The sequence below is a fragment of the Lasioglossum baleicum genome, chromosome 18, assembly GCF_051020765.1.
Source record: "Lasioglossum baleicum chromosome 18, iyLasBale1, whole genome shotgun sequence".
NCBI lineage: Eukaryota > Metazoa > Arthropoda > Insecta > Hymenoptera > Halictidae > Lasioglossum > Lasioglossum baleicum.
The window spans coordinates 7,488,573-7,516,160 of NC_134946.1; the positions used below are offsets into that span (position 1 = coordinate 7,488,573).

Genomic DNA, 27,588 nt, shown 5'->3' on the forward strand with positions numbered 1-27,588 from the left:
TTGAATGTCAGAATCGATAATCTTTTTCTCGCCGTTGCTGCTTCGATGTGCGCGCATTTATTTACATTTATCTGATAATACGCCGTACTCAGCATTGAAATACAGTAAACTGATACGAACCGAAATATAATCATTCATTTCACCAGACATACATCCTAGAAAAATATTATTTGTTCTTTCTTTACTCAATTTATACAATTAATCGTCGCTGAATATCTCTTACCCGACGTTTTGTGCTGTGATTACTTATTTTAATAATAATTACCAAAGAATGTTCTGCACAAAAGATTTAAATTCTGCACATACGTGCATATGTATTTTAGTAATCTATACAAAATTTGATTTGATGTTTCATATTTTTACATCGTATTTGCTCAGATAATTTCTTTTCAAATAATGATCTCAAGAGAAGCTATATTGTTTTTATATTATTATAGTTGTCGAACAATTTATAAATGACTTTTTGTGCAAGCAAAATGTTAAACATCAAATTAGAAATGATTATTTGAATGGAAGGTGTTCTATTGATCGTATAAACCAAAATTGTAAGTGAACGATATTATTTCTCGCTCTCTTCCCCTCTCAGTTAATTAACAATCTTAATGGTCATGTAAATAGAAAGCTCTTCTTTTAGAATACTGAAAATTAATGGGATTTTTTAGACGGTGCTATCCCTTGGTAGCCGAAGGAATTTCTGCGAAATGTTTAAAGTTCCACGACGATCGATTCGCGGATGCAGGCAAGGAAGTGCGTGCGCACTCCTGGTGCATACACTCTTTTATTAAGTGCTCGGTGCAAAGCGTGCTGCACCGAAAACGAAGTATGCAGTTGGTGTTGTGACGAATCATATAATTCTTCTTTTCTGTGATACATCGAAGTGGCTGTGCTACAACGTGTCTTCGGAACCACTGAATCGGTAAAAATGCGCGACAATGTGAGTCTCTCAGCCCGTGTCGTCACGGTGCATCCATTGCATCTGGGTTTACTCTTTCTCTTCATCGGGTGCCGGAAAAAATTCAATTTTCCCATGAAGAACGCATTCGAAATGATCTATCATATTTCACAAAAGTAATATAACTCCAACAACTTATTTCATGCACAGTGCTTTCATTGTTTACGGATGTTCGAACATGGTGGGAGAAGAGAACTCAATTTGAAAACTTAATGTTTTCTGCTGAATTTTTGAAACACTTCGAAAAGCAATATAATTCTTGTATTTTACAAATGGTAATGGTTTAAATGATTTTTAAAATGTAACCGTAGAGCAGTTGAAAAACTTTCATGGACATTTTTTCCGGAACTCGATATATGTATATTCTTTTTCACGTGATCGAATTTGATTCTTTGAAATGTGAGATCATGTATAAGAATATTAAAATGATTTCGAATCGATTGTTTGTTCGCAGGAAGGATTGGCGTTGCACCTGTTACTGATATTGGTTCTGTGCGCCGACGTGTATACGACAACTGCCAAACACCTAATTAAAAAACGGAATTATAGCGACCAGAGCGTCAGAGGCTACCTGGCAGAGGTAAGTGGAGCGTAAACAAACCGTATCTTTACGAATCTGTGAAAATTATTCTTAGACGTAAAAGAGGTGGTTCAAGCACCCCAAACTTCGGAGGCTATTGACCCCGTTTGATCTCGAATGATGTTAGATGAAAAATAATTATTATACAGGGTGTTTCGTCTAAAACAGGACACCTAAATATCTCTTCAGGTTATTGTGATGCAAAAAATTATCAAGGCCATCGATGTTTTCTTGATACATAACTACATTTTTATTTTATTGCATCGGGTAACTGATCGAAAAATACATTCAGATATGTATAATATGCATCCTGAGGTCGTAGCCAAATTTTGAGACCAGATTTGAAATCAGTGTGACAAAATCTACGGGAAATGATATATAGCATGTTAAAAAAAAAATTTTTCCGCACGTGGTACTGGAGAAACCACATTTTTTTGAAATTCTACATGTTTAACGAATTTTCTTAACGTTAAAAAACGTTCGTACCATAATCTCCCTATTTTTCCCATATTCTGCAAAGTTTCAGCTTTAATTTTTAAAAAATTTCATCGCTCTTCCTCATTTCTATCGAAAGTTCTTTGATTTTGAATCGAGTTTGGTTCAAATTTTCCCCTGTGGGCCGCCTTCAGAGATGTCGGGCAGCCGCTGTACGTGGCGCGCTAATTTCTGCAAAGCACTAACTTCAAACACAGCTGCCATAGGAAAAAAATTGTCGCAGGGATTTCATGGGGTACTCAATCGAATCGGCAGAATCTTTGCTTCAATCTGACGTTCGAATCATGGTATTACGATCATTTCTCGCCGAGATATAGCGAGTTAAAGGAAAAATGGAAATTGTGCATTTTTTAAGCATATTTTTAGAAACACCTGGTATATCGAAATATTAATGAAATTGAAAAAACAAAAGAAGTGCCTTGAAGAGAAAGGAACGCTTTTTCTATTGCTTTTTTGCAAAAGATTCTACGATAATTTTTTCACTTTCTGGAGCCAGTTAATGTTAAAAAGCCCATATTTACCACAATGTTGAATAACTCGAATAAAAAAAATCGCACAATAATCAACAACCACACAATTTACACAGGAAAGATAGTCCTTCCAAATGATATTAACGCGATTTATCAAAAAAATTTGTTGTTCCCCGTGTGATGTTCCAAAGTTGCACAAAATTTTTGTTAACCGTCAATGTTGTCTTCATCTCGCTATAACTTTGTAAAAACCCAACACAGTAACAATTTGAAACAGAGCATCTGAAACCAGAGGTTTCAGGCTTTCAAACCATTGTTTAACGATATCGATACGGCAATTTTTGACGGAGTTATGATCACGTAAAGTGGGAGCAATTTTTCGGGTTCGCACAAGTAGTCCCTTAATTCTTTTGAGGAGTGTAGCTGTGGCCGCTGAAATCGGGCATACAGCCCACTGTGCGCCGTAGACATATATTGACCTATACTACTGCGCGAATGATAGCCCTTTTGGCATAAGACTACGCTGTAGAAAGGGTAGCGGTTCAAGGGGCCGGCGATGGTGACCAATTAGTTGCTTAGGTATAACGTAGGACGACACTACAGCACAAATACAAATACATACAGTAATGTCTTGATATACGTTAAAGAGATGTGCACGGTATTTGTGTATTTATCCTCATAAGTATCTTATATTAATATCATCTCCAATGTTAACGTTTTTAAACAAAATCTACAACTGTCGGAACCGAAACGTTAGGAAAGAACAAAAGTTTTTTGCAAAATTGCTAGATTTATTAATTAATCGAAACGGTAGCCGAAAGCATCTTTAAATTAGATATTCTACAACTGTTGTTTGAAAAGTTTTTTCGAAATTCAGTGCGAGTTCAAAGTTACAGCAATTTTAACCATTGGCGTAGCTACGCAGGGTTCACAAATAGCGCGGTCAGTTCAAACCGCTGTAGCTTTCGATACGTACATAACTTGAAGAAACTTTTCAAAGAAAAATTATTTAGGTATTCAAAAGAGTGTTTAGGTGAAATTTGGCAATTGCAGCGAACCTGTTGGTGGAACGAAGTCTGCAAGGAGGAGTTTCACAGTAAATTTCGGTGCCGTTGCCCTCGGTGGTCCTACTGCCGTGCCCCTGGTAGATACTACGACGCACACTGCAGCATGACTCAAACCGGCTACATCTGGACCCAGCCGGAGACCTCGTTGACGCTCGAGGTCAACAAATGATCCTTGCATAGGATCTGTTTCTATCCGTTCGTTCTTTTCGCATAAATTTCTCGCAACAAATTCCATGCTCCACGAGTAGTCGCGTTTTATAGGAACTATTTACACTTGTTAATGTTATCTCTAGTCTAGATAACCGAATTTTCTGCGACAACGACAGAGCCTAGCATATTAATTTCTTCTTCCTTGCTTCAGAGTGCTGCCACTCGACGTAACTTCAATTAACGACCACTACATCAATCATTTCCGAACGCGTAGACAGAAGGTTTTCTATTAAGTTCGATTAAAAAATTACAAGCAACGATGTAGGATATTTTGAACAATTTCAAATGTTGATTTTAGAATATTGTGAACGGTTTCTTGGTTTCACAATTGACAATAGCAAGGTGATACGGTGATAATAGGTGAACTTTGGTTGAAAATTGTCCGACCGGACAAACGAATTTAAATAATAATAAGATTATTGTAGTTAAGTGATATTGTTTAATATCGTAGCTTATTTGAATATAATTCGATCATGTGATTAAGCATAAGTTTAGGGTAAATTCCGCGAGGTTCGAGCAATGAAAAGTGTTCATATATAAATGTGTGTCGACTTTTTTGGTGTCCTTGTAAATAATATATACCGATTTAATAATTAATATTTACGGTTTTAATTATAGTTACTAAATAAATGGAGACGCCATTGAAATTGAAGCAGGTTTTTATTTCTCCCTCCAACAGCCACGAACTTGGGACCCATATGGATGTAAGTGTTCAATAGACAATATGTTTTATAAAGTGATTGCATATAATGGCATATATGTATACATATGTATACAGGGTGTCCCACGCAACTGGAACAGACTGTACCTCCTAAACGGTCGGGAATAGAGGAAAACGTTATAAGAAAAAGTTGAATGGCATCAGACGGTGCATACTACGCAACTAATTTTATGCACTTTCGTGCATCGGTGCATCAGAAAAACGCAACTGCACTTTTTTAAAAAATGGAAACCTACATTTTTGACTGCACCAATCGATGCAGTTTGTGTTGTGTTCTACATAAAAGTACTAACATACTTATGCCCTAAACTTATTCGTTAAGAAGTTATCGAAGCTAAAAGTTCACTGCGTTATGTTCCATTATAAATCAGAGAACTTTTAGCTTCGATAACTTCCTAACGAATAAGTTTAGGGCATAAGTATGTTAGTACTTTTATGTAGAGCACAACAAACTGCATCGATTGGTGCAGTCAAAAATGTAGGTTCTCATTTAAAAAAAAAAGTGCAGTTGCATTTTTCTGATGCACCGATGCACAGAAGTGCATAAAATTAGTTGCGTAGTATGCACCGTCTGATGCTATTCAACTTTTTCTTATAACATTTTCCTCTATTCCCGACCGTTTAGGAGATACAGCCTGTACCAGTTGCGTGGGACACCCTGTATATTAAAATATCAGTGAATTTTTAATTATCGCAGCTCGTAATTTATTTTAGATTTTAATAATGACATTTATACAAAGTATTCTCTTGATTGCACGCGGTAGATTAGATTACAAAATTCCTGACACTGAAGTATGATAAAAAACAGCGGATATTTTCAATGATCGTGTGAATTATGTACACTTTTTTATATACTACATACATTATTCGTTATAATAATAATTTTCAGCATGATATGGTTAAGCATGCGCGACCAATATATGTATAAAAAAATCTAATTACAGTTATTCCGTAAAACGAATTAATGAAACTTGCTTAACGTAATCAAGATCGATAATTAATTAATATATCCATATAGTAAATTTTTACATTATACAAGATAAAACGCATTATATTAATTAAGTATCGAGTAATTACATAAATAAATATTCAATTCATGAAATATTCATATTAATTATACTATACACTTATTACATTTTATATCGTGTACTTTTATACAAAGCGCATTGTGCAAATTGAAATTAATTTTCCATCGTTTATCAAAAATTAGCAATTGTTTATGTTTTAATAAGGAAGCTTATTTTTCTTATAAATTACTCTTCTAAAAATTCCCAAAAGATGAGTGTAGAAAAATCGTCGCTATAAAAATGTAAATTTGGGAACATTCATATTTTTATCATTTTATATAAATATTTATAATGTCTGGTGCTTATATTTTTATATTTACTAATTTCATGCTGTTTATTCTTTGCAAAATTTTGCCAGCGGATAAACCGTGTAAAGAATAGAATTTCATTTTCTTTTTAATATTGACTGATATATAATGAGATTGTTTTATATTTTCAAAATTCTCTTACATATAGCACAAGTATACAGGATATCTCAACTAAATATCTACTTTATTTATTAAATTAACTATAATGCATCATGTTATATATGGCAAAAAGAATTTTTTCTTAAGGTTGTTTGTTAACGGAATCTCAATACACATACATAGTTATCAAATTAAAATATAAGTAGACCTTATCTCGAAATTGAGTGATCCGAATAGTGTAGCAGCCTGCTACAGCAGGGCCCGCTCTAGGGGCGGACATTTGTCCGGGGCGCTAGGGGCGCCATTTTGGCTGTAAGTATGTGAGAATAATATTGAAGTGTTAAATACCCAATATTAACAGAAAATTTGCTTTTATTAAAATAAATGCTTTTATTAAAAATTAAATAAAATGATTTCATTTTTATTGACAATAAAAAATATGTACCTTTATTTAAAAAATATATATATATATATATATTCTTAAGGGGCGGGGCAATTTGTCTTTTTGTCCGGGGCGACGTAACCGCTAGAGCGGGCGCTGAGTGTAGTTATTATATATTAGTTGTTGGATATGTATTTTATTTATGTTTTAAAAAAAATATGGAACTAACAATACACAACCTCATTAAAAAAAAAACGTGGATGACCTTAAAATCTTGTTAGCAAATAAGTTTAGGAAAAATAATAGTAAATGAGATAGATATTTAGCCGATGCATCCTGTATAAATAAATAATGGAGCAATTGTACTGTACCATTTGATTTGTACTATTTCCATGTATTTACAATTTAATCCGAAATCATTATATGTATATAGTAATCTCGAGGATATTTAAAATAGTACTATCGAAATCTAACACTAGTTTTATTGCAATCAATTCCGTGCTTAGGTTAAAATATCTACTATATAAAATCTTTCTTTTGTATATGTATATCTTTGATTCGACATTTCTCAGAGCAATTTTGAGATCATGAAAGAATTGAAAAAAAAATTCAATTCCACTAAAACAATACCAATTTTGTATCACAAAGCTCTAAAAAATAATGAATCCGATGTAAAAGGCTTTGAATTAAGCGTTTGCTGTACCTTCTTGGCACAAGATGCAATTTTGGAAGAAAATTCGTTTTTCAAAGTCAAGAATCTTTAAAAGGCTCTTGACAATCCTTTGTAAAATAAATTCTGTAATTTTGAAGCAAAATTAAAACACGTTTCAAATGTGTTATACCGTTACGTTTGTTCGTCTACTCGATAAATTCGTCGTCGTCATCGTCGACGAACCTAATGTTCTGATCGCAAAACGAGCCCTGTTTCATGCAGAACGATTCAATACCATAATGCTGGCTTTCGATGTTCAAGACCTCGTCCTTTAGCTTTCGGACTTGCGCGAAATTAGTCAAAGGACTCCCAGACAACTCTGTCATGGGAATGTTGATTGTGTCCTTTTTGTGTACCAATGGCTGCTTGCAGTCCATCAATTCCTTGTACTTGCATGACGTCACGTCATCGTCTACATCCTCTAAAATCTTTGTCTGCAAAGCTTTCTTCGGTGTGCAAAGCTTTTCCTTCTTGCTTGATTCATTATTTATGGGACTCGGATGGGTTTTCGGGGGATTCAATTCGTCGACGGCTTCGTCGTCTTTGTCTAGACGTACCCTATGAATTGATGGGCTAAGATTAAGTTAAATTAGTATCAATCCTATTACAAATGTCAAATGAATGTGTACATATTACTAAGATACTGACAAGTGAAACGAAAGGGTTTGCTTTGAAACATGTGTAACTCCGTGAAGAAATAAAATGGGATGAGGGTCTACGTGGGCTCATTCTAAAGCGTGAAATTTCTACATACTTTCAAATCTGCTAAATTATTTATTTTTAAGGATATTTTTGTGTTGGGTAGCAGGCAAAAAGAAATGTGGAGAGCATTCCAGATCTTCAAATATCTCATTTGAAAATTTTACCTATTGGGACCTTGTGAACAAAAAAAATCGGAAGACAGGCTACTAGAGCTCGTTTTGAATCTTGAAGCCTCTACTTTAAGGCGGTAGACTCGTTTCCAGGATTGCAAGGGTGCGGGATTCGCGTTCTCATTTTTCGCTAATTTATATTAGTATATTTCATCTCTATATTTGTATTATTAATTTGTATTAATAGGGTTTTTCAGTAGTCAAAAACGCTAGATAAAAGATCGATCTAGGGCGCTATCGCCCTTAACCCTTTGGTTACCCTGGACGAGATATCTCGCGCTCCGATACTTCCCGATAAACGCTTTTGACGAGATATCTCGCCACCTAGCACCAGTGGTTTGACATTATAGACGAAATATTTTCTGTTCTGTTCGGTCATTTTGTACCCAAGACGCGTATGTCAGCGGCATTAATAAGTGGACACCCTTAAAAATCGCATAACTTTTTAGAAATTGGTTCAAAGGGCTTGAATTTTTTTAAGATGTTAGGCCGGCTAGTTCGCTAGAGAATAAGTAAACAAAAATTTATTACGATTGCGATTGGTAGGAATTATACAAAATTTTAAAAAATGATGTTTTGTCAACTTTTTTATCTGGGCCTGTAACGATAATTTAAAAAATGCGTTTTATAGATTTCGGTAACTTAAATGCATACTGAAAATTTCATCGAAATCGGTCAACATTACAATGAGCTACATATGTTTAAAGATGAGAGCTTAAGGGTGAAAGTCGCAGATTTTCAGATTTTCGACTACTGAAAAACCCCATTTTTGTATTATCGAGAAATGAGAACGCGAATTCCACACCCTTGCAATCCTCGAAAAACGGGTCTACTCCCTTCAGTTATTTTTTCGAGAGTCTTCAAAACTATTCGAAACTATTATATGCTAACTTCGTGAAAAAATAATCGTGTAACAAATCCACTTAGGCTCGTTTTAAAGCGTGAAGCGATTAATTTCGACAGCCTTAAGTTGTTTTATTCGAAGGCAAAAAGCGACACTCATGTAAATAAATATGGTTAGCTCACCTCCTGTTTGGAATAACGCAATACGGTTTATGTTCAAGAGCACCAGACACAGATTCCATGCTTACTTTAATACTAGAATCTTGCAGAATCTTTCGAACAGGAAGTAACTTTTCGTACGTTCTTGCTTTCGAATTGCCGGAGGTTTCGTCTCGATTTATGTTTACATAATTAAAATTGTGGCAGTAATTTTCTCCCTTTTGCATATACCGGTCGCTATCAACAGAAATCTAGTTACTCTCATGCTAGGAACAAGACACACATTATTTACAAGGAACTTTCAAATAATTATAATTCAAACTTTCGACTAAACGTTTGAAATTATAACGAAATTGTAAGGAATCGTAAATATTTACTGTCCGGATATTACACTTACTACTTGCTATGAATTTTCCACATGTAGTTGGCGATAAACAATTACAGTCATTTTGTTTATTATTTATAGTTTCAATACTCACCCTTGCGGAAAGTCAAATTCGAAGTCCTCGAAGTTGGATAACTTCATTCTTCTGTATTCGGATGGAGTCAATGCTGCACCTTCAGTTTCTACTGTTAAAATAGAATTTCTTTTGCTCCTGCAATCACATTAAAATAAATTATTTTTTTTCTCAGATACATTGTTATACAAATGGATCTAAAGCGAGCTAAAAGTTACAGCAATTTTAAGGGAGAAGTCTCGTTTTTCCAGGATTGCAAGGATGCAGGATGCGCGTTCTCATTTCTTGTTAATACAAAAAAAATTTTTTAAATTAATTTCCATTTAATTTATGTGACACGAACTTAAATACAATACAATCTTTTCGGAGGCGGGGCAAAATTGAAAATTTTCCAAATGCCCCTGCCAGCGGGGTTGCCTCCAACTTTTTCTACAACAACCCTTCATCTCTCGATATTGAAGAAAATGTATGTCTCTTGACAGTAGCAGCACTGTCGCGCCGCCCAATGCTTCTCGCGGCTCCGCTACATTCTGCCGAATAATGCAAATTACGCCTCGAAAACGCAAAAGTAAGCCAAATTGGGATACGTCCCCGCTAGATTGATGTTTTATCTAGCGATTGTGACTACGTAGGGGCCCCAAATGTGCATTAGCGAGACGTGGTTTGTTAAATGCCGGACCCTTGCAATTCTGTATACGTATACATGTGTCTAGCGGTGTGTGAGTGTGCCGCCACACTCTCGCTCGAAAACCGATCGGCATTCTATTGGCGTAACCACCCAGGGTTCAAAAATAGCATGGTCAGTTCAAACCGCTATAACTTTCGATACGTGCAGAATTTTGAAAAACATTTCAAACAAAAGTTGCTCAGTTTTTTACGGGTTACGCGACTGCATATAAAAATTGCGACTACCGTGCATCGTTTCGAAGTAATTACCCTAAATAGATTTCATCGGTGTCGAGCTTGAATTCGTCAATTGGCGGTATCCACACGAGAAAGGCGGGGTCCATGCCTAAATAGGAGCCTGGAACGCCGCTGGTATTTGCCACATTGTAATCATAGTAATCTAACTCCATTTCTGAGTCAGGGTTTGCCAAACTGAACTCCGATCCTGGTCCTTGCAAGAGTTTCTCGCGATTTCTTCTCTCTTTCGTCTCCTTTCCGCTTCCCAATGTCGACGGGCTCGAGAGTACACTTTCTGGAGAGGATTGCGACTGATACGACAAACATAATTAATTATTTAACCATTTCGCAATCGAAAAATGGAACAATTATTTTTACACAGGACAGAATTTACCTTTTCTTCTGAAGAATTGGTTTCGTTGCTCTGACTCGTGTTCAAGTTTGGCGGTTTCTCGTCCTCCGGCTTCAGTGGCTTTGTTTCTGAACTGTCGAGGTCTATCGTTCGCAATCTGCATAATAATTAGTCACAATTCCCATTAATTTATGTACATCAAAATTGAAAATTAATGTTTTGCACACAGTGCAGTAATATGCAAGCTGGAAAATTGCACTTTTTGATAAACCCACTTAGAATTGAAGTACATAAATAATAAAATAAGACTTACTTTACAGGATAGGCGTACTTCACTTCTGGCTTCTTCAAGACTAGGATGCTGGAGGCTGACAATAATTTATCACAGTTCGATTTGATCGATGTTATTGTTTTGTCCGATGAGCTCTCCATTGTGTTGTTTAATTTTAACGTGCTGGAGCTCAATGTGGAACCATCTTTGTACCTATATATTCATAACATAATAATTCCCTTTTAAAAAATTTATTGCAAGTAAATAAACTCGATATTATCAATACGATAAGATTTATTACATTCGGCATCGTTCGGTAACTTTTTTATAATATTTACTATTAATCAATACATTGAAATTAATATTTTGTTACCATTCTTACCCGGTTAGCGTTTCGGTACTATTATAATGTTCCTCCACCTCGCATACGGTTTCTTTTGGAGAATCTTTCACAGTAGCTTCGATCATTGATATCACGTCTGATATGATAGTACTTGTAGACAGGTATTTTGAGCTTCCTGGCATTAATTCTAGTGACAAAATTAATAAATCTAAATTAATATACACAATCATCATGTTTGTCCACTTGTCATATATTGATCAATGCATTAAAACCCAGTCAGCACAATGCTCGGTTTTGGCCGGGCATCTGTGTCAGCAGCTGTCATGGTATTCTGCTGGCAGCGTCTGGCAGGAGCTGCCGGCAGATGGAAGGAGTTCGGTCCTGGATTCTGCCTGCGTCGCACTAACACACAGACGAGGTATTCTCGTCGGTTGCACTAATAGTACGACCTACCCTGTATAACGGCATTCGCCACACTAGTGCGACCGTGCTGCCCTCTTACGACGAGGCAGAATCCAGGACCGAGCTGGCTTCCATTTGCCCGGAAGCTTCTGCCGGGCAGACGCTGCCAGGTGAATACCACGCGGCTGCGTCAGTAGAGGTAGCGCTTTAGGGTACGCGTACAGTGGATCCATTTTCGTCCGACGCGACGTCCAGAGTTGGGTAAAATGTAATTTCAATTACAATTATAATTACTTTCCAATTACTGTAATTTGAAATTGCAGAAATAAAATTACAATTACATGTAATTGTAATTGGTAATTGCAATTACTTTGGCTCAACCAGTAATTGTGAAAGGAGTAATTGCAATTATTTAACACGATTACAGTAATTGTAATTGAGTCTCACAATTACTTCAGTGTAATTGTTCTTTTAAACCACTAATTTTTATGTTTTGGACCATTTAACCGTTGTCTTATTGTAACTATAGTCCACTTTTACATGTAATTGATGATGTAATTAAATACTCATGTAATTAATTACTGCCCAACTCTGCCGACGCGACGTCCGACTTCGGCACACATGGACGAGTGTTCCGAGCGCCTCGGGAAGCATGTCTTGGCGTCGGTACGGCCAATTTCGTGATGCTAGCAGCTAGAAGGGTCTTACTATTTAGGATGTCGGATCACTGTGCGCGTACCCTTATGCTGGCAGGGTGTGCCCGGCAGAATCGAGCAGATTCCGAGCATCCTATGCTTCGAGCAGCTTCGAGCGTCGTTCTGACGGGATAATGCCCGCCATCTGCTCGCCAGGCTGTGCTCGATATCTGCTCGAGGCAGGTCTGGCTGACTGGGAAAATATATGTATAATTGCATTTGAAAAATAAACTTGACTTTGAAATGTCTTCCACAAGACCACGTGCAATAACAATCAAGGACTGCATTTTTATCTGAAGTCTTTTCGACACAGTTAACTAGCTTCGAAAATACTTCAGTATCCTAAACTCATGTTTTACTCGATTGAAGGTTTATAAGAATATTAGCTCATTTTATATTAACACCTTGCCTTACGATTTAGATTGCGATATCAGTAATTAAAACTGTTTTTGTAATTCTTAATTTCCTAAAAATGAAGAAACTTTATATCTATTGCTGTACATACTTTGTACCAATAGCTGTAGATTAACAAAACCGAAATAGAATTTTATTTCGATTTGAAGGAAATTAATAGCATACATATTTATTAGACTCTGTTTAGAATCTTCATCACGAGTCTGACACGATATTGTATGGCAAGGGGTTAATTGATTTTTTATTTGTTGTAGGAAGCGGATTGTTTGTATTGTATATATATTTTTTTACCGGAAACATCGCTGAAAGAATCCATGTCCTCGGCGATACGGTACTTTCTGTATTTGATAACAAACTGCAGCGTCAAGAATATCGAAACGATGAACATCAGTATCAAAAGCAAAGCAGTCACCAGATGCGCTGGCTTCCAGAAAAACCATTCGTTCACTACGTTCACTGAGTCTGTTTCTAAAGGCACAACAGTTATACTTCCATTCCTTTTCAGAAATTTTTTATCTGAAAGAGCAATGTTAACGATTATTATTACATATTAATGATATTATTATATAAATTAAATTAATGCGATATAAATATTAATATATAAATTAATATATTTGTGTTACACAACATAGCATGAATTATATATTACATTTCCAACCAATAGACACGCTATGATCACTACTGGATTGACTATATGTATAGGAATACATTTTTTCTACAGTTTATAATTTTTTCTTTTTAATTGATTGTAAACTTTTACGATAAGAAGCACAATCTTTTACCTAGAATGGCAGCATGAGCAAGGAAACCGCCGATGCAAGCGTCACCGGAAGCAGTGAGTTCGTCGCTGAAGAATTCCAACAGCAAATTCTCCCCAGTGCTAATTAACGTTTTCGACGTTAATTGGATTTTGTCCGATGCGACGTCGGTCAATAAATCCGCATTTAATGAATTACCATCACGGACGCGGAAGTATTGTCCCGGACAAGGAAATTGTAATTGATCTAAGTGCAATCCAATCACGAAATTATCGTTCGCCTAAACAGAAACAATATTTATGAATGTATATTTTCACCAAAATTATTCAAAATATCATAAATTTACGTTCTACTAAACTGACCAAAAAAAAAAATGAATGGGACTATTTTGTTAATTACATATTTAATGCCTGATGTCGATTAGGCATAGAAGAAAGATTATTTAGGGACGAATATAAGAAAAGATTTGTGGGGAATAACGGTGTGAGTGTATCTTTACATTTAGCCGCGCGACGGGAACACTTAACGGCTTGAAACGACGACGATCGGTACGAATTGACGACGTGCCGTTACTCGGTAATGGATAATAACAGTTTAGTGACAGAACTTGACAGATCAAGCCGTATAAAGATCTCCGATTATATTGTGGTATGATTATACGTGATTATATTGTAAAGCTTCGTACAGACTAGAACATTTCGACGAACAGCGCGGCGAACCGCGCATCTCGATGAACATTTCGGCGCGCCGCGCCATTCGCCGTTCGGCTCGCTGAAATGTTCGTTGAAATGTGCGGTTCGCCGCGCTGTTCGTCGAAATGTTCTAGTCTGTACGGCCTTAGGCCTAAGACATTAGGATAGATTAACATCGATTATAGACACTAAGGTATAGAGTGTATTGCATAGAATATAGAGGGATGAGTGGATGGATGGATGGATGGATGGAGGGATGGGACAATTGAGGGACAATAGTGAAAAGAACTGTAAACAAAGTCCAATTTCTTGGCCGCGAGGCCGAAATAAATAATTACTACTGCCCGATATTGATTAATAAAAGTTAATTATGGTTTATAACAGTACTTGTAAAAGCCAAAAAGACCGGCCAGGACACGACTGGGTATTGGCTCCGAGAATTTTTCTAGAAAGTTGCTCCTTTAATCGAATTCGACAGCCGCAACGGCACTGCGATCCAATTTCAGCAGCGATTTCCGGTTTCGTTGCAGCCAGAACCGCGCCATGACAATCGGAACCGTCGAGCCGATTGCTATACCACTCGGTTTTATTCAGAACTTCCGAAAATATTCTTCCGCAGAGCTTGGTTTCTACTGCCTTCCCCTGCAAATTCAAGATTAAAACAATATTTCATGAACAACATTAGATACTTATCAATTTTTGTTTTGTTTCCTATTCTTCTCCTCAATTTTAAATTCAATTTTTCTCTTTAATCTCAAATGCAATTTCTCTTTTTAATACATTCTTCAATTTCCCCCTGAAACTTTTCTGTTCAACATTCGCAATATATTACTGTGCAAAATATGTCTTTTTCTATTTTTCCCAAAAATTGTACTTCTGCATTTTTCGTTGAACTTTTTCCCGAAATGTGTCTCTATAATTTTGTCTCCTGCAATTTTTTTTGAATTGTCATTAAATTACCTGGCAAAATTTTGCTCCATATTTAGGGGGTGGAGTGTCGCAAAAGCGATAGCGATTTCTAATCCCACCGAAACATGAGCTGCTGCATGGACTCCAAGGACTCCATGGTCCCCATCCGGCTGCATCACCTTCTACATGAAAACATATCGTATTTGAAAATGAATTTCTTCTTTTGATAATTTCAACAAGTCGGAAATAGTGTAATAAATCTTCTCAAATTCTTTTAACCCTTTAACTGCGGGTCCTTTAATGTAGTAATATAGATTCTAATTTTAAATTATATTACTGAAGTGATATTCTATTTTAAAAGTTTTTTTTTATTGTACTTATTTTATTTTTATTTTAGTTACTCCGTTACTTTTCGTTGTACAAAAAAACTTCTTAGGACAAAGTTTTTGAAGGGCCACATGTAACGGTGTAAGGGAAAAAATGTTCAAGGTCATTTTTTTTACAAGATTTCAAGGTCATCGATATTTTTTAAAATGGAATGAGGTATTTTTTAATACATCAATTAATGCAGCTGGACATTCGTTATAAAAAAGTACTAAAACGTTACACAAGTAAGTAAACGCTAACGTCTTAGTACGACAGTAAGGCTGCGTTTATAGTTCCTGACTCGCGTGCTTTTCGTCTCGCGTGCTTTTGGTCTCGCGAGACAGCGGGTCATAAATTTCGAGCGGGGTCGACGGGCCCACTGTGCGAGGCACGAAAAAAGGTCTCTACGGCTTCACGGTTCGTTTAGGTAAACTACCGATAGCTTTCCTTTAAGGCGGTAGGATATCTTCGGAGACCTTTTTTTGTGCCACGCACAGCGGGGGGCACAGTGGGCCCGTCGACCCCGCTCGAAATTTCTGACCCGCTGTCTCGCGAGACCAAAAGCACGCGAGACGAAAAGCACGCGAGTCAGGAACTATAAACGCAGCCTTATGGTGTTTTAGAGTTATTTAAATCGAAATATCTCGTGAACTATTAACTTTTCGACATACATAGGTTAGTACTTTTTTATAACGAATGTCCAACTGCATCGATTCATGTATTAAAAAATACCTCAATCCATTTAAAAAAATATCGATGACGTTGAAAATTTTTTCCCTTACACTGTTACATGTAACAACTTCAAACAGTGTAACTTTGCCGTAAGAACTTTTTTTGTACAACGAAAAGTAACGGAGATATTTAGGTGTTCTGTTTCTTCGGACTCACCCTGTATAAGCCCCAGCCACTATTTGATATTAGCAAAAATTAACATGTTGTTTATGTACCACACCCGCCTCTGGCTATAATTTTAGTATGTGGTTTATAAACCACAACCGCAGTTAAAGGGTTAATGTCTTCACAGTCTCGTGAAATGTACCTTGAAAAGGGAAGGTAGGAATGCAAGATATCTTCACGTCCATCATAGCGCCGGTTATGGCCTGACTGACGTATATGAAACAGTACTCGACGTATTTCTCAGTGAAGAGGTCGCAGTCGAAGGTCAACGAGTGCCTGCCAGGGATCGATCTGGATTCTGTGATGTAGTGAAGACTCGAAGGTGAAGCGACGGAAGTGACGTCAGCCTTCAGTCGACCGTAAACGCGAACGCGATCGCCTTCGAGCCGACAGGAAGGATACTCGAATAAAACAGCGACACCGCCAGGTCCTTCGCAAGGATATATCGATCTCGCGTGGACCGTCAGCTTGAATTCGTCCGACCAGTTCACCTGTAATTTTTAACTTGAGAAATTCTTGAAAGTTTTGATCAAGACTCTAAATTTTCAAAATTTTCAAAACTTTCGAATTTGTCGATGTGATACCTCCCTCTCCGCCTTGAACGACCTTGAAATTTGTTCTTGAACAACAGTTCCCTTTAAAGTTTTCGACTTTCGGCTTTAGTTTTCGAGATAATAGCAAAAAACTTTACATGTAAATGCATGGATTAGGTCTGGCTTAGATTTGGGTTTCAAGACTTTTAGGATCTTCAAGAGTTCTAAGCTTCGAATTATGTTGGAAGTGATTCGAATTTTTCGTCACAAACATTGGATCGAAACGATTCGAAGTGTTTCAAATCTAATAATAATCCCATCCCTCTTTTTTTCATTATTTTCTTATGAAACTTTTACCAACATATTCGTGACATTTTCTTTGTTGGAAAATAGAATCAATGGGCCCTCTTGCGTCTTTTCTTATCGGGATCGTTTTCAATGTATTTACGAATGTTCGCGTATGTTTTCAGTCTGTGTCTAACCGCCAATATTGTAAGACGTGTTTCTCAGTAGTATCTGAATAAATACATATAGTGTTTACGTATTGAACAGTGTAATAAAGTAACTGTTCCTTGTATTTATTAACTACGAGTGCAGTTAATAAGCTGCGCGTAACATTCTTAACCTACATTTTTTATTAAAATCCGACCAAACGTGACACAATTTGACACATTTACTCGAATAATGCACGATACAGTAGAACCTCGATTATCCGAAGCGATATCTGAATTTTCCAGTAAACAGTTCAATCTAAAGCGATCCGCATGCAACTCGATTTATTATAGAAATCAGTAGACATTCGTGTTTCACTGATTAGTTGTAATAATGGAGGTTCCACTGCATCGTGAATTGATCAAGTTAATGTGATCCGTAGTGTGTTGTGTTTGAACGCATTTTTATCAGAAAAATGTCACAAATCTGTGGACTCGAAGATCAAGACTCGAAGAATAAAATTCAACAACACAACAACTTATACATATATTACCTTGAAGTACAAGCTAGTATTCGGTGCAGTAGGATTCACACTCGAAGCCTTCAACTGAACCGCGTAGTTTCCGGGGAGTCCGAAAAATTCGCACCGAAAAAAAACAGTCTTTGGTGGAACAAATCCCCTCACTTCTTCATAGTACAAAACCTATAGAATCATTTCGTTATTGTGTTAATTTTTATTTATATAGATATGATAATTATTACGCCATTTTTATAATTAGATATATATGTATACTGATAAAATGATCTGGTTTATTTACTTGCGTATGAGTATTGTTATGCAAATAACAGGCAGTCAAGCTTGCGCCGCAATAAATTAATTGTAAAACGTAGACAGCTACAGGAACATTCTCCAACGGATTACAATTCGCATCGTTGTATCTTACAGTGGTAGTAACACGATTGTTTGGATAAGTTTTCACCTCGTGGGAGTCTAAAAAAATGTTCGGCATCGGCCACTTTACGTCTACGATTTTAGTCGTCTGTGAATCAAATTGTTTTTGCAATTATTCTCCTCGAATTAAACGAACACGTGGGGTTTTTAACACTGCATTTCTCTTATTAAAATTATTTGCGTTTTGGTAGAGATTAATTAAAAACCCTGCAGAATTTAAAGAATGTTTTGAATTGACAGTTTTGAAATTATATGAATCGTATAAAAAAGCTGGAAAATTGTATATAATATTGCACATATTATTAATCCAAACACGATCATATTTTCTACCTTTTGTTTCATTTCTAGTAGAAGTCTCGCAAAAATTTTCCGAATGTTGCAAACTGGCGAAACAATAATCGAGAGTGAGTTTTTGGATTTTTAGCAAATTTAGATATCCCGCCGGAAATGTCACATATATCACGTATATCTGATATTGTATACAGGGTGGACGATTTATCTGATGACATTGAAATATCTCGAGAACTGTGCATCGGATCAAAAAAAGTGGGTAATGAAAGTTGTTCGTCTCGAAGGGGGACATCCAATGATAAAAACCTCGACCCAACACCGCCACCCCCTGGGGGTGAGGGTGGGGGAAGATAAAAAACTTAAATGGGAACCCCCATATTTTATTGCAGATTTGGATTCTCCAGAAAAAAGTACCCAATTTGACCTACGAGTTTTTGCATTTTGATTCACAGATGGCGCTGTAATCGACAAAAATTCAAAATGGGTAAGAAATCGTTGAAAATTGGGAATATCTCGAGAAATACAAATCAGATCAGAAAAATAAAAGTAGACGTATGTGATATTTTTAAAAATGCTATTCAATAACACCATAATTGACCCCCCACCCCCACCTCCTGGGAGTGGAAGAGGAAATTATTTCAAATTCTTCAAAGAAAACCCTTTTTTATAGCAAATCTTGGTTCTCCATTGATTTGATATTATTGGTGTAATTTCTTTCACAGTGGCGCGTCGGGCAGTCCCCTCTTCGATTTGTCGGAGGAATAAAATGTTGAGAATGGGGTTTCCCATTGAAGAATTTGAAATAATTCTTAATAAATCTTAATAAGTCTTCAGATAAATCGTCCACCCTGTATAATAATACCGTTACTCTGAGAAATGCAAAGTTAAACGTAAAAATGTGTATATTGTTTTGACTCTTAACCCTCCGTCAGCTAAATTTTAATTGTTTAGTTTCTTCGACCCGAAGGTGCCGCTGTAATCCCGCATCTAAAAAGAATTTGTATCTTCACGGCTTCGAGTGTCCAAATATGTACTGTTTAATTTATTTAATTTAGTCCAGAATACTATGAGGGTAAAACAAGCAATGTGCCTCAGCGATCTGTTCTGCCATTATCAATCTTTTGATAAGTCTCATTCCACATACTTGGAGTGAAACAGCATACTGCCGGCGGAGGGTTAAATAAAAAGTTTGAAAAATTTCGTGAGAATCATAAATTTTCGAACCTGATAAAAGGAGGTAACAGGCACTGTTGAGTTTTTGTATTTGTACTCTAGTCGCAGAGCGTAGATACCACCACGTGTGAAATACCCGCAGGGGATCACAATGGAGATGGTCTCGTTTTCTGAAGGCAACTTTTCTAATTGAATCTCTCCGATCAATTCAGATATGTCGTCAAAGAGGTACAGTATTCTAGAAACAACAAACGTATAGTTAACAACCTTGAGCAACTTTATCTCATTTTAGTCCAATATTAAAATCAATGAACATAGTTTATTAAGTATCTTCATTAGACTTTCTAACATTTTTTTTCAAATTTTATAGCACAACGGAGAAAGTACTTTGGTTACCAGATAATACATAAAATATATTGCATTATAATTTATATAATTATTAGGATGAGAAAATTTTTAATAAATAAATTACAGTCCATTAATTATCCTAAAATTCCATTTAGGTAGATTTTTGTAATAATTTTAATACTAATTTATTGGTAAACAAAATTAAATCTCCAGGTCTATTCTATTAAATATTTACCCCTCATATATCTAATTTGAAATCCACTTTTTACGAAAATATGAATAACAAGACTTAAAATTTTCCTATATGGAATTATATAGTTAAAAATAAATTATGGCGTACGAATAGAATGAATTGTGAATGCTTACCGTAACGCAGGCGATTCGGTAGAAGCACTATTCAGCTTCTCACTACTTGCACCGTCCTCTAACATTTCTCTCTCGTTTGTCTTTACAATAAATACCGTAAGGTCTCCCGAAAGTGCGACGTGGGAAGATGGCGAATTAATTTTCAAAGCACCGAACTCTTCTGCCTCTACCATTGTTGATTTTGTGGCACCTGAACCTCTCATTTCATTAATTTTTATATTCTCAAATTATTGGGTCTTATAAAAAATGTTCAAATACAAGTTTAAATACCGAAAATATATGCAGTAAAAGAAACGGATGAAACAAAAATAGTTGTCCTTTAAAATATATTTTTAGAAAATTGTATTAAATTGGTATATGTAAATATTTAATTTCTTTATAATTTATTTAATAAAATCATGGCTCAAAATAAAGAAAATAATAATTCATAAAAATTTTACCATATTCAAGGAGGATGGTATTTAGTATTCCAAAGAAGAGCCATTTGGATTTCAAATTCATATCCAGGTCGTCATCCGTATTCAAATTCTAGACTTCGTTTCCGAGCTGGACGACACAAAATTAATTATATTTTAACACCGAATTATGTTAACCATTGAGATTATTCTGTAGCTTGAAAAATAAAAATTTGCGAACCTTATTCGTTCGCTGCGAGCATGGTTGCAGAGACGAAATTTTCCTGGACGAGGAGAAAACATAAATGTGCCGTAGTAATTTGCAGGAATCAATATCCTTCCGATGACCGGCGCGAATTTCACTCGCTGACCCTCCGATACTTTTTCATTTTGATCGTTTCGAACGTTCACATTTCACTATGCATACAAATTTTATAATTTCATTCAAAAAATTCCATTTTATACATAAATATACACAATTTAAGAGCAAAAACAATAAAATACAAAATTATAGGAGCTAATTGATGTAGAAAATAAGCTATAAAAATTTTTAATTAAATTGCAAGATCAAAAAAATTTTATTTCGAAAATACCTATTGGCATAAATGTAGATAATTTATGACTTCCGATTCATGTTAATATTGAGAACAAAAAAAGTTTCGATTTCGATTAAAAATTGGAAAGAACTTATAAAATCCGATTCAAAAAATTCTACGTTGCATAAATATCCATTATTTATGCTAAGAAATATAAAGGTACAAAATTTTGGAATCGCATTAAACTCAAAACAAGGACAATCAAATAAAAACGTCGAGTAATCTTGATTTTAAACCAAAAAGAAATCACAAAATCTGAAAATCACTACATTCTTGAAACACCCACACTCTATCACTATTTAACAAACAACAAGAAATCGGAAAATTTTGCGGCTATCTTCGAATCAACAGCAGCGAAAACTTTTTATCACCTTCAAAAAAGCAGAGATAAAAGCATCTGCGAAAATTTATCATCGTCGAGCAATTCTAAACATCTCAAAAATTTCTTCGAATTAATTAACGAGATCTAATGCTAAAGAAATTGTTTAAAAATATTTCAAACGCTCGATTAAACGCTGCTGTTAAATGGCGAACATTGCAAAAATCGATCGCGCAGTCTGCGGCCTAATCGCCGACAGATCGGTCCAATTTACACGAAAAATATTCGCACCTTTGTTTCCGAGGCATCACACGGTGGATTTGGATCGACTGCGGAGAAAGTTGTCAAGCGGTGCATTTAATTCGAGAAAAATACGAAAAATTTGAACGTAGAAATGTAACACCAGCGACGCGAGCTTCATAAGGCAACTAACACCATCGGGGTCGACGGCCAGTGTCCCCTCCCTCATACGCCCCACTATGGGGGTTGTTCTTTGGGGTAGAGAATTCTGACAGAACATCGACTTCAATCAATGGAGGGATTATATCGACCTGCAGTCTGCTCCTCCACAGCACTCGCTCTCTATTCTCTCTCCCTCTCTCTCTCCCCTTCTCCCACTCTTTCCTTCACTGCTCTCCTCCCTCCAACCCCTTTCCACTTTCTTTTTGTTTTGAAGCGAAGGGTCATTATTTTTCGCGTTAGGGTGCCGCAATTGTCTGAAGAGCATTAGTCAGTTTTTTTGGCCTTGTCGTGTAATTGGACAATTTCCTCGAAAACCTCTGGTCTTTTTTTCTACTTTTTTCAATTATGTACAAAAATGTTGTCATATTTAATCAAAATTCTCGCAGAAATTTATTTCCAGATTTGCACTCTTCGTGTTGATGTACAGATACAGTTCTTTAATTTTTAATATTTTAATAGCCTATTAATTAAATGCACAGATTACAGTCTTCGAGTTATTTCCAGATTTATATTCGTCATGTTCATACACAAATCCACTTTTTATACAATGAATAAAACACACTAAATATTTGAGATATGTTAGATATAATAAAATGTAAAATAGAGTTTATTTAATACATAACGCATAGAAAATGTATTTTATATATTTAAATATTGTTTCTCTTTATTTTACTTCAAGATACCATTTTCAAATGTCCCGCCACCTTTCCGTTACGATCATGTGACTTTTATTTACGTCACACACACACACAAGTCTGACACTCACTCACACTCAACTGTACTTTCAAATTTATTGTTATGTCGTTATGTAAAACATTTATAATCCTGCTATATAGCTAATTAATAAGTACATAGCTAATTGATTAAATTAGATGACATTTTATGTACAATTATCTTCATTACGCCTAAATTTGCTTCTGTCAAAAGATTAAATGAATCGTTATCAATAACTCACAATCAGTCTATTCTTTCAAAATATCTTTTACCACCATTCTTGTTTTTATGAAATTATTTTTGCAATATCATTTATATTGTATAGCAAAAATATTTTTTCGAAGACAAAGTGGACGAAGCGAAGTAAATATTGGTAAATATGTAAACATGTGCATTAAATTGTTAAGTTGGCAAGTTCGGTGCCATGATCGAAGCTATAGTAAAGCAACTGCCAATGTAACGTGATAACCAGTGATAACTGATGGTGAATCATTGTGCATCAAAATCTACGTATTTTGTGCGGTTGGAGAGTGCAGGGGCCATGAATAAAACTGCATTTGATGCACAAAAGTAAAATATTTGCTGCATACCGTACACGTTAACGAAAAACTTGTCGTATCTTATGGCAGCGAACGACACATATCGTATACAGTGCATTCTAAACGAATTAAACGTTTTACGACACTGTACTTATTGCAGCTGTTGTTTAATTATATAGAATATGCTTAGATGGACAATAGAAAGTATGACATAGGAAATAAGTTTGTTAGCTAAATAAATAGACGACGTTGCAGTGGTGAGGTACAGAATGACAGTGACAGTAAATTCATACAACACCACGGCAATCGTATAATAATAAAATTTCACTACAGATTTTCAGTTCACACCTTTCAAAAGAGCTACATAAAAATGGACGTGCTGACGAAATTGCGCAACACTGTCAGCAACACGATCTCCAACACAGTTCAGAACACAGCATACGGTTTGTCTCAGCTGTCAAATGTCCTGCCAGGGAACCCGGTTACTAAAGAGTTCGAGATAACCACACACATTGGCAGTGCGGGTCCAGCATTGTTGTGGAAGGTCTATAGTGGTTACAAAAAGTCTACGAAGCAGGAAGCAGCAATTTTTGTGTTCGAGAAGCGAATCCTCGACAGGTTTTCAAAGAATGAAAAGGAGCTAATATTGGAGACATTGAAGAGAGGCATTACGCAGCTGACGAAGCTGCGTCATCCGCAGATTTTAATTGTGCAACATCCTTTGGAAGAATCGTGGGACAGTTTGGCATTCGCGACTGAACCAGTGTTAGCTAGTTTGGCTAACGTCTTGGGGAACCATTACAATCTGCCGCAACCTTTACCGGCAGCTCTGAAAGACTTTAAACTGCACAATATTGAAATAAAATATGGATTTTTGCAATTGGGGGAAGGTCTAGCGTTTCTACATGGAGATGTGAAATTGCTGCATAGAAATTTATGTCCGGAATCCATTGTCATTAATAGTCACGGTGCCTGGAAGATATTTGGATTTGATTTTTGTGCCTTAAATCAGAGCGTGGAGGGGAAAGACCCTTTGTGGTCGTACGTGGAGTACGATATGTCCCTTTCAACTGCGGCACAACCGAATTTAAATTATCAAGCCCCAGAGTGCATTCTAGCAAGCAGCGTCAGCTCTGCTAGCGACATTTTCTCCTTAGGAGCGTTAGTATACGTTCTACATTCTCCAGTGAACACGCCTCTTAACGATTGTAACAATGATCTACTGAAATGCAAAAAGTTTTTGAGCAATTTCACTGGCTCAGCTGTTACTTCTAAATTACTGTCGATCCCAGAGGCTATCAAGGACACAGTTAAACTGATGTTGAATCATAATCCTGAGCTGAGGCCGGATGCTCATCAGTTTGTTAAAATCGATTATTTTACGGACATAGAAGTTAAGACATTGAATTATCTGGATAAAATATTCCAGTGGGACAATTTGCAGAAGTCACAGTTCTACAAAGGACTGCCGCAGCTGCTTAAGCAATTACCACATAGAGTTATACTGCACAGAGTGCTACCAGCATTGTACAAAGAATTAATTAATCCCCCAATGATTCCATTTATTCTACCAAGCATACTATACGGGATGGAGACCAGTTCTGTGGAAGAGTTTCGCGAATACATTTTACCAAACGTGAAACCAGTACTGACTCTAGATGATCCACCACAAATTAGCCTTGTATTGATGCAACATGTTGACTTACTGCTACAACTGTGCACCACCGAAGTGATAAAAACCGATGTAGTTCCAATGCTGCTGCGTGCGCTAGAATCCGAATGGGAACAGCTACAAGAACTGTGTTTATCAGCTCTGCCTAACATCATAACAATGATTGAAGGGCCAGTCATTAAGAACGCAATTCTGCCACGAATGAAAAAGATTTGCTTGCATAGCAAGGGAAGCAATAACAAAAGCCTTGGCGTCAAAGTCAATTGTTTACTGTGTCTAGCTAGGATGTTACCTAATTTTGATCGATGGCTGGTCCTTGATCAAGTCTTGCCTTTTCTGCAGGAGATTCCACACTCTGGCGAACCTGCTATTCTCATGGCCATTATAGGTATGTTACTCGTTAACCAGAAATTGAGAATGGAGCTCATTGAATTTTCTTTCTTTTAGGAATCTACAGGATACTATTGAATCACAGTAAACTGGGAGCAAGCAAGGAGATATTGGCGACAAAGATTCTGCCGTTTCTCTTGCCACTGTGCATCGAACAGAACTTCAGTACGTCACAGTATGAGATCCTCTCAAATCTTGTAGTAGAAATGATAAATCGTGTGACAACTGAACACAAGGAGGCGTTGAACAAGTTGGACGCAATGCGTCAGGAGACTCAGAAGCTGGATCAGGAGCTCTCGCAAACCTCGAATATGTACAAAAACATCAGTACGAGTAACGATACTGTTAATGTAATTCCTCCAGTTCGTCCTCCAAACACGAATGCAAATTTACAATCGCTGCAGATGGAGAATGGATTGACAATAGAAGACAAGTTTAGGTGAGTGAAAAGTATGGTTCTAAGCAGAAACGAAAAATAACAGTTATTTTAGAAATTTCTCCATAAAAGATCATTAACAAAATGTTTAGTTTTATTCAAATAGATTTGTAAATTGTTTTATACTGTACAGATTGATTCAGCAACAGGAAGTACATCAGAGGCTGCAGTCTCAGGCTCCGTTGACTCCAAAGTCTGTTCAACCACAGCTCAAGAAACCACAAATAAAAGACTTGACGGACACATTGTTACAGTCAAATTTGAGTCAATTGAACCACTCGATATCAAGCCCAAAGCCTGATTACACCAGCATGTCCTCGAATTTGAATTCGCATCAACAATTCAGTCCACAAGGAATGAACGCAAATTTAAATCGAAACACTACTAGTTGGGTTTCGAATCAAATGGCATGGAATTCAACCATTCCTCAGAACACTATTAATTATTCTATCAATCAAGGAAATTTAGGAACCAATCAATTAGAGTTCAATTCGAATTTCAATTCCAATTCGAGCCAAAAGATTGAGAGCTTATCTTCGCAAGATATCATGGATTTACTTAGCTAATGATTTTAGTAAAGAAAGACGATTTTTTATTTATTAATAACACTCTGTAACAACAATCTCAAATTTGAACATTGGTAGTTTCTACTATATTTTTAGTTTTCGAGATACTTAATTCTACAGGTAAAGTAACATTTCTGAGTTCTCGAACGTTTCGTGACGTAACTTTAAAAGTTTGTTTTAAAAGTTACTTTCGAAATCACCTTCAACGCATTTTAACACTTATAAATTTCGATTTATGAGAATCGCTCGTTATCAAAACAGAAAATTACTATTGTTAATTGATTATTATTAGGAGATAACTGCATTTCTACTTCTTCTGACTTAGTACGAATCCTTTGTACAATTTATGGAATATGAGTCACTGTAGAAAGTCATAAACCTCGGTAACTACATATAAATGAATCGATATTGCTTTTATACTCAACTTGTTACACACTATATGTACTTCATTCAAAGTTTAAGCACAACCCTATTGCTGATGCTCGCTATAAGTGATGATTAGAATATGATCTTTCTAAGATATTTAAGAATGTACTTACTGTACTTATAAATAATTCATTTACAGTAATATTTTGTTTTTCTTTATTTTGAATTACCTAATGAAATAATAAAAATTGCTGACATAATTATTTAAAAATAATTTTAATGTTTACGAACTAAACATATTAATGTTGAGCAGGTATAAGGTGTTTATTGACATATACGTACGTTCCAATGAAGTTAATATATATATATATACATATATATAACTATACGTTTTGTTGTTGATTGTACACTGTAATAAATATTTAAAACGAGAGATGTTATTGTAATTTAATACACAATATTATAATTCTATGGAGAACGTTAAATCTCTCTAAAAACTAATAAATGAAATTATATGGATCATATACGTGTGAAAAAAATAATAAAAAACGATTGGCAACATTTTTTGTGGTTTTTATGCACGTCACTTGTTTAATTGGCAGTCGAGTAAGCGACTGCAACCTGTTCTAGATTTGCAGATG

General features: G+C 35.9%; 3 protein-coding genes across 10 annotated transcripts; 2 read left to right on the forward strand and 1 right to left on the reverse strand.

Annotated features, from left to right (window-relative positions):
- Positions 1-23: 23 nt before the first annotated feature.
- Positions 24-4,421, forward strand: LOC143218031 (uncharacterized). 2 transcript variants are annotated; one of them, XM_076442916.1, is made up of 3 exons: positions 24-934; positions 1,407-1,532; positions 3,551-4,421. In XM_076442916.1, exons 1-3 carry the CDS (start codon positions 923-925, stop codon positions 3,731-3,733), a joined length of 321 nt encoding a protein of 106 aa, XP_076299031.1. In that variant the 5' UTR covers positions 24-922; the 3' UTR covers positions 3,734-4,421. The 2 variants fall into 2 exon arrangements, with proteins under 2 accessions (XP_076299031.1, XP_076299030.1); XM_076442915.1 differs by lacking the exon at positions 24-934 and adding an exon at positions 950-1,227.
- A 765-nt stretch (positions 4,422-5,186) lies between these two features.
- Gogo (thrombospondin-1 like protein golden goal) lies at positions 5,187-22,390 on the reverse strand. Of its 6 annotated transcripts, none has more exons than XM_076442795.1 (19): positions 22,094-22,390; positions 21,129-21,304; positions 20,933-21,038; positions 20,493-20,688; positions 19,830-20,016; positions 18,181-18,402; positions 17,916-18,065; positions 16,540-16,888; positions 15,186-15,316; positions 14,613-14,867; positions 13,558-13,813; positions 13,067-13,291; positions 11,304-11,451; positions 10,964-11,134; positions 10,693-10,807; positions 10,332-10,609; positions 9,417-9,533; positions 8,962-9,174; positions 5,187-7,621 (listed from the first exon to the last, which is right to left on the reverse strand). In XM_076442795.1, exons 3-19 carry the CDS (start codon positions 20,991-20,993, stop codon positions 7,210-7,212), a joined length of 3,486 nt encoding a protein of 1,161 aa, XP_076298910.1. In that variant the 5' UTR covers positions 20,994-21,038; positions 21,129-21,304; positions 22,094-22,390; the 3' UTR covers positions 5,187-7,209. The 6 variants fall into 6 exon arrangements, with proteins under 6 accessions (XP_076298910.1, XP_076298908.1, XP_076298913.1 ...); XM_076442793.1 differs by having other exon boundaries at positions 5,187-7,636; XM_076442798.1 differs by having other exon boundaries at positions 20,493-20,682; positions 22,094-22,389.
- Positions 22,391-23,015: 625 nt separating this feature from the next.
- On the forward strand, positions 23,016-27,380 carry LOC143217993 (SCY1-like protein 2). 2 transcript variants are annotated; one of them, XM_076442817.1, is made up of 4 exons: positions 23,016-23,774; positions 23,851-25,577; positions 25,637-26,018; positions 26,149-27,380. In XM_076442817.1, exons 2-4 carry the CDS (start codon positions 23,888-23,890, stop codon positions 26,579-26,581), a joined length of 2,505 nt encoding a protein of 834 aa, XP_076298932.1. In that variant the 5' UTR covers positions 23,016-23,774; positions 23,851-23,887; the 3' UTR covers positions 26,582-27,380. The 2 variants fall into 2 exon arrangements, with proteins under 2 accessions (XP_076298932.1, XP_076298930.1); XM_076442815.1 differs by having other exon boundaries at positions 23,018-23,779.
- Positions 27,381-27,588: the final 208 nt, after the last annotated feature.